The following is an 18,745-nucleotide window of genomic DNA, read 5'->3' on the forward strand; positions in this document are numbered from 1 at the left end:
GATCAACTAATGGGAAAATATATATGGTAAGCACCTTTTCTAAACTATAAAAATGTAACACCGGCATATGCAATGAAAAAAATCTAATAAGATAATACAAAAAACTATCAATGGTAGTCATCTATGACTGGGAGGGAAGGTTCACCTGTATATTCTGAATTATTGTCAATAATCATGTACTTGCATACATTTAAAAAAGAAAAAAACCAAACTTTTAAAAACTCCTTATGTGTGCATGTATTTTATATCTATACTATATGTTATTAAAATCTCAAGAGAAGATGATTAATTAAGGTCAAAAGCTTTCAAGTTATTTAATGAGTTAACAGAAAGGAACACAATCAATTTGAGTTTTTAAATTATAACCTGGGAAGATTATTCTAGGAAAAAAAATAACTAGAACATTATAGCAATGCAAGGTTAAAAATAAGTAGTTGATAATATGCAACAGTGTAGAACACATATAGATTACACTGTAGTCCCCACAGTTTATTTTAATTGTATTAACTGTAAATGATTTATAATCCTAGCAGAGGTCACTTGTCCCACTTAATCTCCCAAAATTCTGAAAGGGAAATAGGCTTCAAGTTCAATTTCACCAGTAGTTTCCAACTTATGTTTCACTACGATATTTCTCTCTAGAAACAACTCATTACTCCGGTGTTTCTTGGGGAGCTATGAGGCAAGGTAATATTCTCAAAAGGTTACAAATACTAAGAGATCTCACTAAAAACTTGTCTTTATCTCTCATCACTTCCAGTCCAGTGACGGAGCCATTCTAAGGGCAAATATTTGATCACATGAACCACTGACAGAATTCTAATTATACCACTAGATGTGCCAGTTATTGTACCATTTTTTGTTTAGCTCTAAATCTATCATGCTATAGACTTGCTTTGTGATTCTAGGGCTGGTACATCACAAACTAAATTGCCAGGTGGTTTCCTATGAGGTTTTGTCAACCTCGAACAGAGATTACTTCCTTGCTTTTTCTGACAGCACTGTACTGTTAAGTATTTAACCCAGGAGAAGCCATTTGGTTTCAGGAATAGTAACAGAACCCCTTCCTCCGAGGCCTCAACTCTAGGTCAACAAGATCCTTCCTTATAACCTCATTTCTGGTATCTCCAACCTTTTCCTATATGTTCCACAAACACTAGGGGTGCTGAATGGTTACCTATTTGGATTACCTCAATATTTTCTTTTTGTACATTTAGCCCTCCAATGCAGACATGTGAAACCAATTCTTTATTTTAAATCTCCTCTGTTGAAAACACCTTGTATGGATTGTTTCCCTAAATGGACCCTCAAAAATTTAGTACATAAATTATTGGGTGTAAATGATTAACTAAATCCTACAACTGGAGAACATCAAAATGGCATACAATTCATTCCTGCAATTTGGATAAAGAACTAAAAAATATTACTATTTCATAATTACTACTACTGAATTAAAAATGAAGATATCACTTCAGCTGTTAGGTCATACTGTGGTAATCTAGGATCACATTTCTTCGGCATTAATGTATTTTTAACTTTGTAAAACACAAACAGAATTCATTACTACAATTTAATGGCAACTTCTGTACTTTACCTCTGTTAATCTTGGTATATGAAGACCCTTGGCATGATCACCAGCAGCCTTTCTCGATTTACCAGGCCAAGTTCTTTTCCTATGGCTTTCTGCTATACCAGACCAGGCAAAGACATCATGATAAGCTAAATCCAAATCGGATGGATCTACTGCAAACTGGCATATTAACTTCAGCAAGCAAGCAAGACAGTCTAGCTGCCACTGTGGATGAGAAGAAAATGTCATTTCACTATTTTGATTAATTTAACATGGCCACTATATAACCTGAAATTGAAAGCTAGAAAGTAAAAAGTAATTATAGCTAGTATTTTATCAACGTGCTAAAGAAATTTTACTTACTCATGTACTATACAGAGTAGCAATCTAATCTTAAAAAAGAAAACATCTAGGTACTAAGAGGTAAAGAAGAAAACATCATACCAATATCAGATACAGGATTTAAAAAAATATATACTGCTCAGAATATACCATATTTTTAAAAAATTACTATAATGTAAACAAAGATATAATTTACCTATCACCAAAATGAATTAAGAGACAAAGTATTTTAAGTTGTTTCCCCATGCAAGTGGCATATAGTCCAATATTTTGGAGCCAAAGAATTCTTAAGAATTCTAAAAAAAAAAAAAACCTCAACTGAAAATTCTATATTTTAAGTAAGTACATTTAAAATAAAAGAAATATTTGGTAAAATATTATTTACTATGAAAATTTCATTTCTAACTGATTTAAAGCTCTACTTTAAAATTTTAAAAACACTTCCTTTATATATATGTATCTATCATTTATATGTAATTACTATCATTTATGTGTGAGATAAGAGTTTCATAGTCTCTTCAACAGTTACTTTCCTATCTTTCTAATCCCACTGCCAAACTGTACAGCTATGCCAATATACCAGGGAAGAGAATTCAACAATAGTGTATTACAGATTTTCAAGAAAGATACCAAGAAATTTCAGTAATAGTCCTTTCAACAAATGGTGCTAGAAAACTGAACAGCCATATTAAAAAAAAAAAAAAGAAGAAGAAGAACAAACAACCCCTCAACCTCACTCTACATATACAAAAATTAACTCAAAATGCATTACATGGGGTGCCAGGGTGATTCAGTGGGTTAAGTGTCTGCCTTCAGCTCAGGTCATGATCCCAGAGTCCTGGGATCAAGCCCACATCAGGCTTCCCTGCTTGGTGGGGAGCCTGCTTCTCCCTCTCCCTTGCTAACCCTTTCTCTCTCTCCCTCTCTACCTCTCTCAAGTAAATAAATGAAATCTTTTAAAAAATGCATCACAGAACTAAATGCAAATGATAACGATAAAACTTATAGAAGAAAAAACAGGAGAAAATCCTTGTGGACTTCAAACTAAGATTTCTTAGACAGGATACTAACTGTTAAAATTAAATACTTCTCTGCTTAAAATACACTGTCAAGGGGCGCCTGGGTGGCTTAGCAGGTTAAAGCCTCTGCCTTCAGCTCAGGTCATGATCCCGGGGTCCTGGGATAGAGCCCCACACAACGGGCTCTCTGCTCGGCAGGGAGCCTGCCTCCCCCCCTTTCTGTGCCTGCCTCTCTGCCTACTTGTGATCTCTGTCAAATAAATAAATAAAATCTTAAAAAAAAAATACACTGTCAAAATAATGAAAAAGTCAGCCACGGATTGAGCACAAATATTCCCATACATACACAGCAGAAAAATCTGTCCAAACTAAGGGAGGGGGGAGTCCCCTTTTACTAAGGTCAGGAAGGAAAGAGGGGGTGTGGGGACCCCAAGATATGGATAGACACTTCATGAAAGAAAAAAAACCATGGTCCATGTGAAACTTATGAGATGCAGTGAAAAGAAGAACTAATGGAGGAAATTCATAGCTATGAACAAATTAAAAATAAAAAGATCTCAAATCAACAATCTAACTTTCCAACTTAATATCTAGAAAAAGAATAAAACCTAAAGCTTGTGGAAAGAAGGAAATAATAAAGAACAGTTAAAAAAGGACAAAATAGAAAAAGAAGAAAGAAAATCAATGTAAATAAAAGGTCATTCTTTGAAAAAAAAGTTCATTCTTTGAAAAGAACAAAACTGACAACCTTTTAGCTAAAAGAACTAAAAAATAAATCAGAAATAAATCAGAAATAAAAGTACGAGTTTTTCTACCAAGTCTACAGAAATAAAAAGGATTACAGGAATACTATAAATAAATGTAAGCCAAAAAAGCTGGAAAACCTACATGAAATGGACAAATCCCTAGAAAACAAAACCTAGCAAAGACTCAATGATAAAGAAATAGAAAATCTGAATAGACCCATAATTAAAAATCTCCCAACAAAGAAAAGCCTTAGACCTGATAGGTTCATTAATAAACTCTACCAAACGTTGTTTTTTTAAAGATTTTGTTTATTTATTTGACAAACAGAAAGTGAGGGAATACAAGCAAGGGAAGTTGGAGAGGGAGAAGCAGGCTTCCCGCCAAGCAGGGAGTCTAATGCGGATCCCAATCCCAGGACCCAGAATCATGACTCAAGCTGAAGGCAGACTTAATGACTGAGCCACCCAGGCATCCCTCTACCAAACATTTAAAGAAGAGCTAATACCAACCCTTACCAAATTTACCAAGAAGGGAATACTCCCACTTCATTCTATGAAGCCAGCATAACTATGATATCAAAGCCAGACAAAGACACTACAGAAAAAGTACAGACCAATATCCCTTATGAACAATGATGCAAAAATCCTTGAAAAAACATTAGCAAACAGGATCTGGCAACATATTAAAAGGATTACACACCATGACCAAGTGGGATTTGTTCTTGGGATGCAAGGATGGTTCAACATACAAGAATCAATCAATACTCCACACAACAAAATGAAGAAAAAAGACACATGATCATCTCAATTGATGCAGAAAAAGCATATGAAATAATTCAACACTCTTTCATGATAAAAATACACAAAAAAACAGAAATAGAACAAAATTACCTAAACATAATAAAAGCCATATATGAAAAATAGTGAAAAATCATTCAATTGTGAAAGACTAAAAGCTATTCCAATAAAATGAGGAATAAAGCAAAGATACCTGCTTTCCTAACTTCAATTCAACATAGTAGTGGAAGTTTTGGCCTCAATGATTTACTCTTTCCTTTCCAGTTTGGATGCCTAAGAAAAAGAAACAAAAGGCATCCAAACGGGAAAGGAAAAAGTAAAACTACCTGTTTGTAGATGATATGTAGAAAATGTTAAAGAAAAAAAGCTCTTAAAATAAATGAATTCAGCAAGGTAAAGGATACAAAGCCAACACACAAAATTCTGATGCATTTCCATAGAACGATGAACACAATGAAAGAGGAATTACAAAAATAATTTCATTTATAATAGCATCAAGAGAACAAAATACTTAAGAATTAACCAAAGTTAGGAAAGACTTCTATAACAAAAATTACAAAACAAGGCTAAAAAAATTAAAGACATAAATATATGGAAACACATCCCATGACCACGGATTAAATACTTATTAAAATATCAATACTGCCCAAAATAATCTGTAACAAAATACAAATGACATTTTTTGCAGAAAAACACATACTTAAATTCATATGGAATCTCAAGGGACCCCAGAAACAATACAATCTTAAAGTAACAAAATTGGAGGACTCGTACCTCCTCATTCTAGCTCATAATACTGAGCAATAGCAATCAACATGATGTGGTATTGGCATAAAGACATATACATTAGATTAATGGAATGGAATAGAGCACCCAGAAATAAATCTTTATATGGTCAAATGATTTTTGACTAGGGTGCCAAGACCATTCAATGGCAGAAGGGACAGTATTTTCAAAAAATAGTAGTGAGAAATCAGTATCCATATGCAAAAGCATAAAGTTAGACCCTTACACACTAAAACACCATATATGAAAATTAACTCAAAATGAATGAAGGCCCAGAATATAAGGCCTAAAATAAATTCTTAGGAGAAAACAGGATAGACGCTTCATGACAATGGATTTGGACACATGATTTCTTAGATAGGACATCAAAGGACAGGTAATAAAAGAAAAAAAAAAGACACAAAAATTTTGTGCATAAGACTATCCGCAGAGTAAAACAGCAACCTACAGAAGGGAGAAGATATTGGCAAACTATAATATACAAATAACCAATGAGCACAAGGAAAAGGTCCTCAACTTCACTGTTTATTAAGAAAATGCAAATTGAAACCAACCTCACAGCCAGTAGGATGGCTAATACCAAAAAATCAGAAAATTAAAGTGTTACTGGCAAATATAGGGAGAAATTAGAACCCTTGTGCACTACTGGTAGGAATGTAAGATGATACAGCTGTTGTGGAAAATTGTATGGTGGTTCCTCAAAAAATTGAAAACATAACTACCATATGAGCCAGCAATTCCACTTCTGGGTATATACCCAAAAGAACTGAAAGCAGGGTTTCTAAGACATTTATACATCTATATTCATAACAGCATTACTCAGAACAGAGAGAATATAGAAGCAACCCATGCCCATCGATGAATGCATGGATAAGCAAAATGTGGTACACACTGCATACAATGGAATATTATTCAGCCTTAAAAGGAAGGAAATTCTGCAATATGCTACAGTAAGAATGATACTGGAGGACAATCTGCCAGTGAAATAAGCTAGTCACAGAAAGAAAAATACCATATGATTCCACTTACAGGAGGTACTCAGAGTTGTCAAAATCATGGAGACAAAGTTTGTCTTGGTGGTTTGTCTTGGGATGGGGGAAGGGGAAAATAGAGAGACACTGTTTAACAGGTATAGTTTTAATTTTACAGGATGAAAACAGGGGCACCTGGGTGACTCAATCAGTTAAGCATCTGCCTTTGGCTCAGCTCATGATCTCAGGGTCTTGGGACTGAGCCCCACATTGGGCTCTCTGCTCACAGGGGAGTCTGCTTCTCCCTCTCACGCTCCCTCCGTGTGTGCTCTCTCTCAAATAAATAAATAAATAAATCTTTTTAAAAAATGAAAATAGTAATGGGGATGGATGGTAGGGACAATTCCACTACAAGGGGAAAGTATATAATACCAGTGAACTACACACTTAAAAATGGTTAAGACAGTAAATGTTAAATGCTTTTCATAATGATTAAAAAAAAAAAACACAACAAAAACCAGCATAGTCATGAAAAGCACATGTAAAGATATTCAACATTGCTGGTCACCAGAGGCTATGCAAAGCAAAAGCACCATGAGGTGATACTACATACCTAGTTGAAAGGCTCAAATTAAAAAGACTGACCACACCAACTGTTGCTAAGGATATGAAGCAACTGGAACGCTTATACACTGTATGGTACAGGAAAACGCTTCAGCCGTTTCTTACAAAGTTAATTTTACATTTACCATATTATTCAGCAAATTCATTTCTTGGTATTTACCCAAGAGAAACAAAAACATATGTACACGAAAAGACTTCAATATGAATGCTTGTTAACTTTACTCTGAATAGCCCAAAATCAGAAACTCAGAATGTCCATCAATAAGTTGAGTGGATTAAGTAAGGAGTAGTATACCTATAAAGGGATATACTACACAGCAATAAAAACTCACAACCAACCAATACATATAGTACTCATTAGCCTCAAAATACATGTTGCGTAAAAGACACCAGATACAAAGAACACATACCATTTTATTCCATTTATAAGGAATTCTATTAATGCAAATGTAATCTATAACAACGAAAGGCACATCAGTGGTTGCTTAGGGCTGGATGGTTGGGAGAATGGGGAAGACTGATGGTAAAATAACAACAAAAAAAACAGGATGGAGGGGTGCCTTGGTGGCTCAGTCAGTTAAGTGTCTGACTCCTGATTTTCGCTTAAGTCATGATTTCAGGGTTGTGAGATCAAGCCTAGTGTCAGGTGTGGAACCTGCTCAGGATTCTCTCTCCCTCCCTTCTTCTGCCCCTTCCCTTCATTCTTTCCTGCTCTCTCCCTCTCTTGGTGGGGGGGGGGAACGCAGGGTGAACTTCTGAGGTAATAGAAATGTTCTATATCTTGTTTCTGTTGGTGGATTACACAAATACCTACATTTTTCAAAACTTAACTACTTTTTAAAATGAGTTCATTAACTACTGTATGAAAACTATACCTCAACTTCCTATCACACACAAAAATTAACTTAAATGGATCAAAGACCTAAACACTGTAAAAATTTTTTTAAATGGATCAAAGACCCAAACACTGTAAAAAATTTTTTAGACTGGCAAATTCTTAAAAGAAAACATACTTATTAATATTTGTGACCTTAGATGACACACTACTTTCAAGAATGAACCTTAACATTATGCTAAGTGAAAGCAGTCAGTCACAAAGTACCATATACATATTATATGGTTCCATTTATATAAAATGCCCATAATAAGCAAATCCATAGAGATAGTAAGTAGATTAGATTAGTGGCTGCCTGAGACTAAAATGTTTCAGGGAAGAAAAAAGGAGTGACTGCGATTAAGTGTGGGGTTTTTTTTTTAAGGGTATGAAACTTGTTCTGGCATTAGTGGTAATAGTTGTCAATGTACTAAAAAATCACTGCTTTTTAAAAGGTTGGATTTTACTATATGTGAATTCTATCTCAAAAAATTTTAATTTGAAAGTATACCTCAAATAAATTCATTTTAAAGAGAAAAAATTATATTGTCTAACAAGAATGACTCTGGATTTTTAAGTATTCTATAATATGTTAGGAGACATGCATTATAAATAGTGGCTATCAGTTGACTAGAAAGCAATCTCAGGCATGCTTAGCATCTCAGGCATTGCACAATGTGTCATATACAATAGTTCAAATTTTTTTCATTGGTAATACCTCACAAAAGTATCCACAATTTCAAAGGAAACTGAGAAAAAAAACCTCTAGCTTATGCTGGATTCCCTATAAACTTTATTCAAAACTAATCTTAGAGCGGTTTATAAACAAAATTCCTATAAATGACACATAACTACTCACTCAAAATTTTGGTTAAGTTCTCCCAGTTTGCTAAAGAACTAAGGCACACTAGAATTCTAAGAGACTGGGGAAGGGAGTGGGGGATTAGGTGAGCCTGGTGGTGGGTATTAAGGAGGGCACTTATTGCATGGAGCACTGGGTGTGGTGCATTAAACAATGAATCTTGGAACACTGAAAAAATAAAATTAAATTAAAAAAAATTATAAGAGATGAATGGGGCAATAAAGACATGACTAACAATAAAACACAACAGACACTGTAAGTCACAGAACTACAATAATTAATAACTGAACAGAGTATTCTAAAAAGGCAAATATCGTAATAAAATACATAAAAGTAAGTATTAAAACCAGTGGTAAGAATAACATCTTAGTACACAGTAATAGGTTTTCTGAATGTATCTTCTTTTATTAACTTGATATTAATTCAAGAATACCTGATTCCTAGGTTCCAAGATAATTCTAAAACACAAGTACTAAAAAATTAATATTTGAATGGTATGTTTGATAATGCTATTCTGTTTTGTTGGAGGTCAGGAAATGGAGCATTCATTCCATTTAGTTCAAAAACAGACTGTGCAGTTTGGCATAGCAGTATCAATTTTTTAATATTCCATAATTTTATTTTCCTGATACTGCAGAGTAGTGCTTCTTCAAGTTAATAGTGCTAAGGTAAAAATACCTTTAAAAAAAAGTTTCATTTTGTTGAGGACCAATAATTTTGTGAAATGCTATAAAAATTCTGCAGCAATGTTCAACAGCTATAATTTCTGAAGGCTTACTTCCAATTTTTGCACCTATTTCATCTCAGACCAATCACAAATGATCTGGAAACACTATTTGAGTAGCACTATTATAAAGGAAGAAATAGTCAAAACAAAACAAAGCAATGAAAAGGGGCGTTTTTCAAAATTGAACATTTATAAACCAGTTTTTTAAAAGCATCCAAACACTCAGACTATATAATTATTCGTATGTAATTTATCAAGATAAAGGAAAAATGTTTACGAATAAACCACAGTTCAGAGTCAAGAATTTTGGCACTTAAAAGTTTAACAGAATTGACATGAAGAACTCTTCAAGAATAATTAGTTTATCAGACTCCTTATATTTTAAAAAATCAATTTTACTACACTCCATAATCTTCCTTATAACAATGAAGCATGTAGCAAAAGTTATACTTGTAATGAAAACCGGAAGTGCTTAAAAACAGAATAACTATGAACTGGTTTAAACAGTGAACTCTGACTTACCACCGTCCAGGATTCCTGCTCTTTAGGCTCCAGAATTCCAGAATTAAAAATTTCTAGTAATTGTTGAAGCCCTCCAGCACCAACAAACTGTAAGCAATTGTGAGAGTACTGGTAAGAGAGACAGCTACAAAATGTCGTAAAAACCTGTTTTTTGATTGAATAACCGGATACGTGTGTGTATGTTTATGTACATGTATACCTAAAAGATTACGTATCTTTAATCTAGGAAATTACTCTGATTTAAATAACCAAAATACTTCTAAGCAAAGTAATAACACATCTTATTTTCAAGAAGATTTTTAAAAAGATTCTTGCAAATATCTATAAGGATATTTTTATATTCCATTGACGATTTAACTGCAGACACCAGTATGTCCTAACAAAGTATTCCAATAAAGGAAAAAAGTAAGTGCTAAAAACAACAGCACCGAGGCATTAAATAATCTCACCTTTAACTGTGATTTTGAGTAATACACAATTTTTAAACTTTATTTTAATAGTAATAGCTTTATTTTAATAGTAAATTAGTTTAAAACCAATTAATAATTATGATACCTAGTTTTGGAAAATTAGAATTTTTATCAAAACACTGCATAACACGTATGATCAGACCTTGCAACTCCAGGAATTTTTACTATTTTCCACTTGATCCTCACTTGAATCATCTGAATCTGGATAAAGATCACTGTAACTTCCCTGTGGGAATGGCAAAAAAATAAGAACAGGTGCAGGAGGAAAAAATTATTTTAGAATTGAAAAATAACACATTCTGGAATTCAGCTTCAGACAAAATACAAATACTTCACGGTAAGAATGAACATTCAATTACCGTTGACTCTCTCCTTATCCTCCTGTTAGGTTTTCCTAGTGCTTCAATAATTTCCAGGGCATATAATAGCTTGTGAGCGCTTTTAATTTTGAGAAGTTCTTTCCAATTAAGTCCATCATTACTCTTAAATTAAAAAAAGAAAAACACAGGTTTTCTCAAACCAACTTACTAAAGGTTCCCTCCCAAAATAAACTTTTAAAGAAAGTGATGCTATGTAAGAACTCAAATATTATATATACACTGAAATATTTTCAAACATTTGAAGACCTAGTGTATAAATGGTACTCACAGTATGCTTAAAACACCAATTACTCATTAAATTTTGTTAAAATTAATATACAAACAGCAGCATACAAAAAAAAATCTATCTTGTTAACCCTCACAACAGATGAGGCAATTCAACATCTTTCCAATGAAAACATTGTGTAGCCTAGTTGAATGCTTTAACTTTTAAAGATACAGCAATAAAATCTATATTTAATAAAGTCACACCTACACATTTAAGTCACAAATATATAAATCATATTCTTTTCTAATCTCAATTTATGATGTGATATTCACACAATATACATCTTTGACAACAACATTATTAGAACTACTCTGAGTCATCAACCACCATTTGCCAGGCCTACCTTATTCACATCTAAATCATCTGAGATATAGGACCTTCTGAAATCACGTGGCCAAGAACCAAATCATTAAAAACCATTAACGTACAACATTAGGACACTGTTTTTCCATTCCTCCTGTAAGTGTTCTATTGGTATCTCCACAAAATAACCCTTTAGTATATAGCTTTTTAAAAATTAATCTAATTTTAACACATCTTTACAAAGACATCTAACACACTCGTGAGGTCTGACCATATGGGAATACAGAACATACTATGAAAAAATACTAATATAAAGACAAATTATGTTTTCTAAAGATAATTTTAGAGAACAACCTTAGCCTTGTATTAAGCCTATATTATTCAACCTCACTAACAAATAAATGAATGTTAAATGAACTGTGTGCTTTTTACCCATTAAATGGGCAAAATTTTATTGAGGATATAGGTCAACAAGCAACTTCATACACTGGAGAAATGTAAAATGGTACCATCCTCTAGAAGAGTGAAAAGACTTTATGGGTTTACCTGTTCATCTGAGATATTCTGGAATGCCATCAACATGTTAGGACATGTAGGAAGAAGCATCAGTAGCTCCCATACACGCCTAGAGAGATTTTCTGCATGAAGATGAAGTTCTTCACATCTTAAGCTCTACACAAATAAGAACAACTGCTGATCAAGACAGATCCTTAAAAAAAAAACCTACACTCAGAACTTTTTTGCATAAAACCCTTATCAAATTTGATAATATTTTTCAGTCTTACTTTAAAAGTGAGAAATAAACCTTTTGTTTCATGGTAAATAATTTATACCTTTGTTTTTTATTATTTTATTTTTTATTTATAAACAACAAATACATTTATTGAATAAATTGATCATCATGACAAGGTAGTAGTTTTTCAACTTCTTGTTACTGAACGCTTTTTGGAAAAAAAGTAACCTGTAAATCTTGGCACTTTATTTAGGAAATGTTTCAAATGGAAGTGAAAACATCTGTTTTACAAAGCCATTCAAATAAATTTCAAGAACATTACCAACTGTTTCCTCTTTGCAGGTCACTACTCTAACTAGGACAAAGTCCTGGTGATGGTGAATTAAATCCTTGATCTTACATCTGGGAAAAGGAGTACAGCTGTTTCTTTTCTATACTGCTAATCCATACCTTATTTTCCAGTCTCAGATAAGCAGAGAATTAAGAGGAAAGCAAACAATTTTAAAGAACCTACTTTTTGCCATTATCTATTAAATCTGAATTCTATTTTTAAGATTTTTTTTTAAGATTTTATTTATTTATTTGACAGACAGATCACAAGTAGGCAGAGAGGCAGGCAGAGAGAGAGGCACAGAAGCAGGCTCCCCGCCGAGCAGAGAGCCCGACGTGGGGCTTGATCCCAGGACCCTGAGATCATGACCTGAGCTGAAGGCAGAGGCTTTAACCCACTGAGCCACCCAGGCGCCCCTATTTTTAAGATTTTATTTATCTCAGAGAGAGCAAGCGAGCGCACAGCAAGGGGAGCAGCAGGCTCCTGGAGCCAGGAGCCCGATGTGGGGCTCAATCCCATGGGATGATGACCTGAGCTGAAGGCAGAGGCTTAGTGACTAAGCCACCTAGGTACCCCTATATTTGAATTCTTTAAGATCCTGAGATAATAGCAACCTGAAGAATGTATCAGAAAGTATGTAAGAAGTAGGTTTCTTTTATTTAAAAAATTAAAGCATAACCTCAAGAGGTAAAACAACTAAAGCTAAAATTTACTATTTTAGAATTTTCCAGAGTATGAATTTGTGTAAGTCTATTACTGCTGCTGCCATAATGATTTTTTTTTCACTATAATAACGGAATGCCAAAAGATTCTTCTATATACCTATAGAAAGTTTAGTTCTTTATGTATAATGATACAAAGCTAGTATACATTGAAAGCAAGCAAATCTTGGAGTTTCAAAGTATCCTTTGCTTTTCTCATCCTGATGAAGAAAAGCAACCCAAAGTAACATTTTTGGTTTAGCTGGGGAAATGGCACTGAAAGTTTTTCAGTAAAAAAGAATCTATTCCTTTGTAAACACCAAGTTTAAAAAAAGAAAAAAAAGAAGAAGAAGGAGGAGGAGGAGGAGGAGGAGGAGGAGGAGGATGTATTCTGTGCAAAAAAAAATGAGGGGGGAAAAAAAACCCAGGTGTAAATGACTATATGCTATGTTATGGTTAAAAACCCCACCCTTTTATTTTTTATAACCTTCCGCAAGACCAAATCAGTCTTGACAACAAAGACACCCCACATTGACAATGGCATACTTGCCACAAAGCCCAGCAAGTATCTACTATAAAATGAATGCTTCCCCTCCAGTTCAGGCCTCAGGTGGACTATTACAATGGCCTATTAATTGGGCCTCCTACCTCCAGTCTTTCTCTAATATGTCCACCACAGTAACACCTAAACTTTTTTTCCAATAGCCCATAACAGCTTTCATTTTGTTCCTTTAAACCTTCCATGATGATGGCAATCCATTTTACAAAGAAGAAAAATCTCATATGGCCCTTTGTGGTACAGGTTCCAATCCCCTTTTTGGTCTTTTTTTAAAAATTACACTATACTCATGCTCCCAGTGTTTCAAACATACATTCACTTTTCTGTGAATCTGTAATGCTTCTCTTCGCTCCCCCAGCTAGACCCAATTAAAAGACTCCCCTTTTGCAAAACCTTCCCCAAATTTTTGTTCCCCCACCCTAAGTTCTCGTAACACACTGCACAGCCACCTCCCAGAAAAGTGAAGAATTTTTCTAATTATCTTTCTTGCTTTTAAACTGCCCAAATGGTGCTGACATGAAGTAAGAAGTCATTAAGTATTTGTGGCAAAAGGTAAAAAATCAAGGTTCGAGGCCATCTGTTACTGATTATGCTACTTGAACAAAAGAAGGATTTTTTTAAGGAATTTTTAAAATTTTTTGAAGATTTATTTATTTGACAGAGAGAGAGATTGCACAAACAAGGGGAACAGCAGAGAGAGAGGGAGAAGCAGACTCTGCTGAGCAGGGAGCCTGATGTGGGGCTCGATCCCAGTCCTCTGGGATCATGACCCAAGCTGAAGACAGATGCTTAACTAACTGAGCCACCCACATGCTCCACATTTTTAAAGAATTTTAAAATGTGCCACCACAAGAGAAAAGGCTATGGGGAACAGAGGACTCAACAGCAACTACCATGCAACCATGATCAAACACATTTTGGAAACATGGAAAAGAGTCATTTAACATTCTTGAGAAAGAAAGAATAGTAGCAACTGATTAAAGAATAGTAGAAAGCAGAATAGTAGAAAAAACAGTAGCACTGAATGTCACTCAATTTCAAAATAATTCATGGCATGAAACACATCAATGAACATCATCTTAGGGTAAGTCTATTTAAAGGCATTTAAAAAACAGTGAGCGGACTAATACTGAATCCTTTAGATGATCTCATATACTCTCTAGAGTTCAAATACTATCTTTACAGTGATTACCCATATCTTATTTCTCCAGACCAAGCCCATGCTCTGAGCTCCAAACTCATTTATCCAACTACTTCCTTTCCTTGACATCTCCACTTAATGTCCCACAAACATCCATTCTTCATCTCAAACGGAATCTACCCAGTTGCTCAAGACAATCCTGGACACAATCTCCAGTTTTCTTGTTCCTGAACATGAGTCTATCCCACTCTTAATGCAATCCAATTAAATCAACTTTATTTGTCCATTCCCATCATGTTATTCCAGGGCACCATGAAGTCTTCCTTGGATTAGTGCATTAGGATCCTCACTGCTTTTTCTATTCTCGCCAAATAAATCTATTACCTTGAAAACCAGAATCAGAACATATGCTCCTCCCTCTGCTTAGAACAGTTTACTGCTGTTCACCTTACTATGAGTAAAATGGAAGCGAGCTGCCATAGCCAGTCTGGTTCTACTCACCTTTCCAATCTTGTTCCTCTCCCACTACCCTCCACATTCCACTCATTATTAGCTCTCCAACAACCACTCATTATTAGCTCTCCAACAACTCCTAGACCTGACTGATTCCTTATATGAAGGGCTTCAGGAATGTGTGCAGATGATCCCTCAATTCTCCTTATTTTGCTGGCTCCTTTTCATCTTTCTAGCTCAGATCACGTATGGTTTCCCTCAGAGAAAACTTCCCTGACCAAATAATATACATAAATGAGTTTCTTATCACTACTCCCTAATAATGTTAGTCTTAGCAGCTATCTCTATCTAAAATTTAGCTGTTAGTTTCCCTGAAACTATCTGCCAGGCATATCAATTATTTGTCTTCCCCACTGGCCTGAAGGCTGAAACTGTGCCTACTTTGATCCTTACAAAACAATACTTAAAAGAGTGTAACCAGATCACAATAGGCACTTAAATACCTAATGAATGAATAAATGGGTTCCTGGATTTTATTGTTCTTAAGAGATTACTGAGAATGAGGCACCTGGGTGGCTCAGTCAGTTAAGTGTCCGACTCTTGATTCCACTTGGGTCAAGATCTCAGGGTCGTGAGACTGAGCCCTCTGATGGGCTCCACGCTCAGTGGGGAGTCTGCTTGAGATTCTCTCCCTCTCTCTCCGGCCCTCCCCTTGCACATGCACACATGCTCTCTCTAATAAAATCTTAAAAGACATTACTGAGAAAATTATTTTCTACTTGAAAGACAAATAAAACACTATTAAAAATGAAATGATAAAGTCACCTCACTATCTTCCACTGCCACTTTTCCTGAGGGTGGTTTAAATGATGCAAGCATTTCTAATAAATCAAAAAGAGTAGTTAAATGAGGCTCTTGTAAAAGCAAAAGCATTGGAATGTTGTCCTTCTGAGGTGGTGGTAGGCAAGATGCTGGCAGCTGAACACCTTCCCCTTTCCGTTCTCTCCTTGGTGCACCCAAAGATACAAATACCATCTACAAAAACAATAGCAAAGGGGGAAAACAACAACACATAATTAGACATATCAAGTTTTGGTTTACTAAATCTCAGAAGTATAAAATAACTTCACAAACTTCACATACACTTAAAGCAATAATAACTGCTTTTGAAGGATTCAACTGCTGAATATAATAGTCAATAGATCATTTAAACTCAAACCATATTTGTATGTACCTGCATATCTTTAAAACCAAGCTCATGAAGTGCTTTTTCATCATAATCCGTTGTTAACTCATGTCCAGATGAAATCATCCTAACAGGTCCCATAAGTCCTCCTTAAAAATAGGAGAAAACATTAACTGAACATTTTTATAAAAGCTAACTTTTGTGCTGACACAAATATATGATTACATTATGTGAGTCTTCCTCCTAACCACTCAATCTAAAGAGCCTCATTTTACTAAATTAATCCCTTATTCTGCTTTATCTTTCTTTAAAGCACTTACGAGCATCTAACATTACATATTTATTGGTCTTACCTCAAAAAAAAACAAAAAAGCAAAAAATAAAACCCAGTTGTATAAAGGCAGACATTTTATTACATTCAGAGATGTGGTTCCAGCACTAGAACATAGCAGGCATTCAAATTTATTGTTTCATCCATGAAAATTTTTTTAAACAGGAAATGCTTAATAAGAGTAGAAAATTAAGCAAAATGATGAAATACCTAGTGAATAATTTAAACCTTAAGATTGTTGAATTTTATTAAGTTCATCTGGAAAAATTCCACTGGAGACACTACATAGCTCCTTAGAAATGAATGAAATAAGGCCACCACTTTTCCATAATGATACAATTCTTCATCAAAACTATGTTACTGTAATTTTAGAATATTTTATAAGATTTTATTTTTTTATTTGAGAGAGAGCACGAGCAGCAGGGTGAGGAAGAATCAGGCTCCCTGCTGAGGGGCTTGATCCCAGGGAGCTGGGATCATGACCTGAGCCAAGGGCAGATGCTTAACCCACTGGCCACCCAGGCGCCCCATAATTTTTAAATATTTTTAAAGCTAGTATTGAAATTCATTTCTCTATTACCCTTTTGGGTTTCCTCTCAGCACTTCTGATATTGCTTAGTTTATCCACACAGTTCATGATTCAGAATAATTTCATCAAATTTAAAATGAAAATTCCATTATGATTTTAAAAGATTTTATTTATTTATTTGTCAGAGTGAGCACAAGCAGACAGAGGGGCAGGCAGAGGCAGATGGAGAAGCAGGCTCCCGCTGAGTAAGGAGCCCGATGTGGGATTCGATCCCAGGACGCTGGGATCATGACCTGAGCCGAAAGCAGCGGCTTAACCAACTGAGCCACCTAGGTGTCCCATCCATTATGATTTTAGATAGAATATATAAATAAATTAACACAGTATCTCTACAATATTTGTATAGAGACATACTAAGTAGATATATGTAGTTAAGTGTTCATTTATATATTTCAACAGAAACTCTACGTTAAACTTACAATACTTCGGCGGACTTTTATTAAAATGTCTTTACCACCTTATCGAGATAATAATACAATCCATGACTGCTCATCTTTTTCAAAATATTGAAATAAAACATCCTTAGCTATGATGAAGTGCTAAGATAATTTACACTTGGCTTTGTTCCAAGGACATCAGATACTCTAACCATGTATAACTTTGTTCCAAAAGAGGACTAAGATGGCTAGTACTTTATTTAGGCTTTTGGATTCTACTTGATGTCAGATAGGCCTATATATTGTATTACACATGAACTTTTTATTATAATGGTTGAGTTGGCTTTTACAATTAACTGAACAGCTTTCTATCTTTTGCCACTTTTGAAAGTATCTTTTTTATCATATCAGGGTAACTCTCTCAGGTCCCCTCCGTCCTGGGAGCTTTGTACTATCACTTTGCTATTGCTCAAAATAAACCTTGCTTTCCTGCCCAAGAAAAGGAAAAGAAAACAAAGAAAAAAAAACCGAACTGCTTATTCCTTAAGAGTTCTAGAAAGAGTTACTAACTTTTAAATATTTCAAATCTTAATGTAGTAAATGTTTCGAAACAAGAAAAAGTAACAAGAAATCTGGAAAAACTCTTAGGTTACAATGGTGTATTAACACATCTACATTTTACCCTCTCAAATTCCAATAAATTTTCAACATTTCACTAATTTTAGACTGGGAAAAAAAGCAAAAAGACAATACCAACCAAGTTTGCAAGCTGAAAAGCAAATGAATTTGTGGCAACTAGTAAGACCCCCCAAAAGATAAATCTCAATCCAGACACAGGCTTACAATCTGTATTTATCCTGGTTGAACACAGGAAGAAAACCAACACCTGACAAAGGGATGAGGGGGAGAAGGGGGGGAACAAAGGGAAAAAGAGAGGGAAAGGAGAAAAGGAAAATAAAAGCAGCTCCATGATCTGTGAGACATTAACAAAAAGTCTAGGATACACTAATGTAGGGGCCTAGAAATTAGGTCAAAGGGAAAGGAAAAAGAAAAAATATTTGAAAAAAATATAATTGCTAACA

The 18,745-nt window shown here is 34.6% G+C and overlaps 1 protein-coding gene across 1 annotated transcript in view; it reads right to left on the reverse strand.

Annotated features, from left to right (window-relative positions):
* Positions 1-18,745, reverse strand: part of USP34 (ubiquitin specific peptidase 34) — a 241,801-nt gene that overhangs the window by 83,731 nt on the left and 139,325 nt on the right. The window contains exons 27-33 of the mRNA XM_080813119.1: positions 16,415-16,515; positions 16,006-16,215; positions 11,809-11,934; positions 10,671-10,793; positions 10,454-10,537; positions 9,842-9,928; positions 1,595-1,795 (exon numbers count right to left, since the gene is read on the reverse strand). Coding sequence (XP_080669245.1) covers positions 1,595-1,795; positions 9,842-9,928; positions 10,454-10,537; positions 10,671-10,793; positions 11,809-11,934; positions 16,006-16,215; positions 16,415-16,515 — 932 coding nt within the window. The remainder of the gene's footprint in view (positions 1-1,594; positions 1,796-9,841; positions 9,929-10,453; positions 10,538-10,670; positions 10,794-11,808; positions 11,935-16,005; positions 16,216-16,414; positions 16,516-18,745) is intronic.

Source organism: Martes martes (genome assembly GCF_963455335.1).
Source record: "Martes martes genome assembly, chromosome: 9".
Taxonomy (NCBI): Eukaryota; Metazoa; Chordata; class Mammalia; order Carnivora; family Mustelidae; genus Martes; species Martes martes.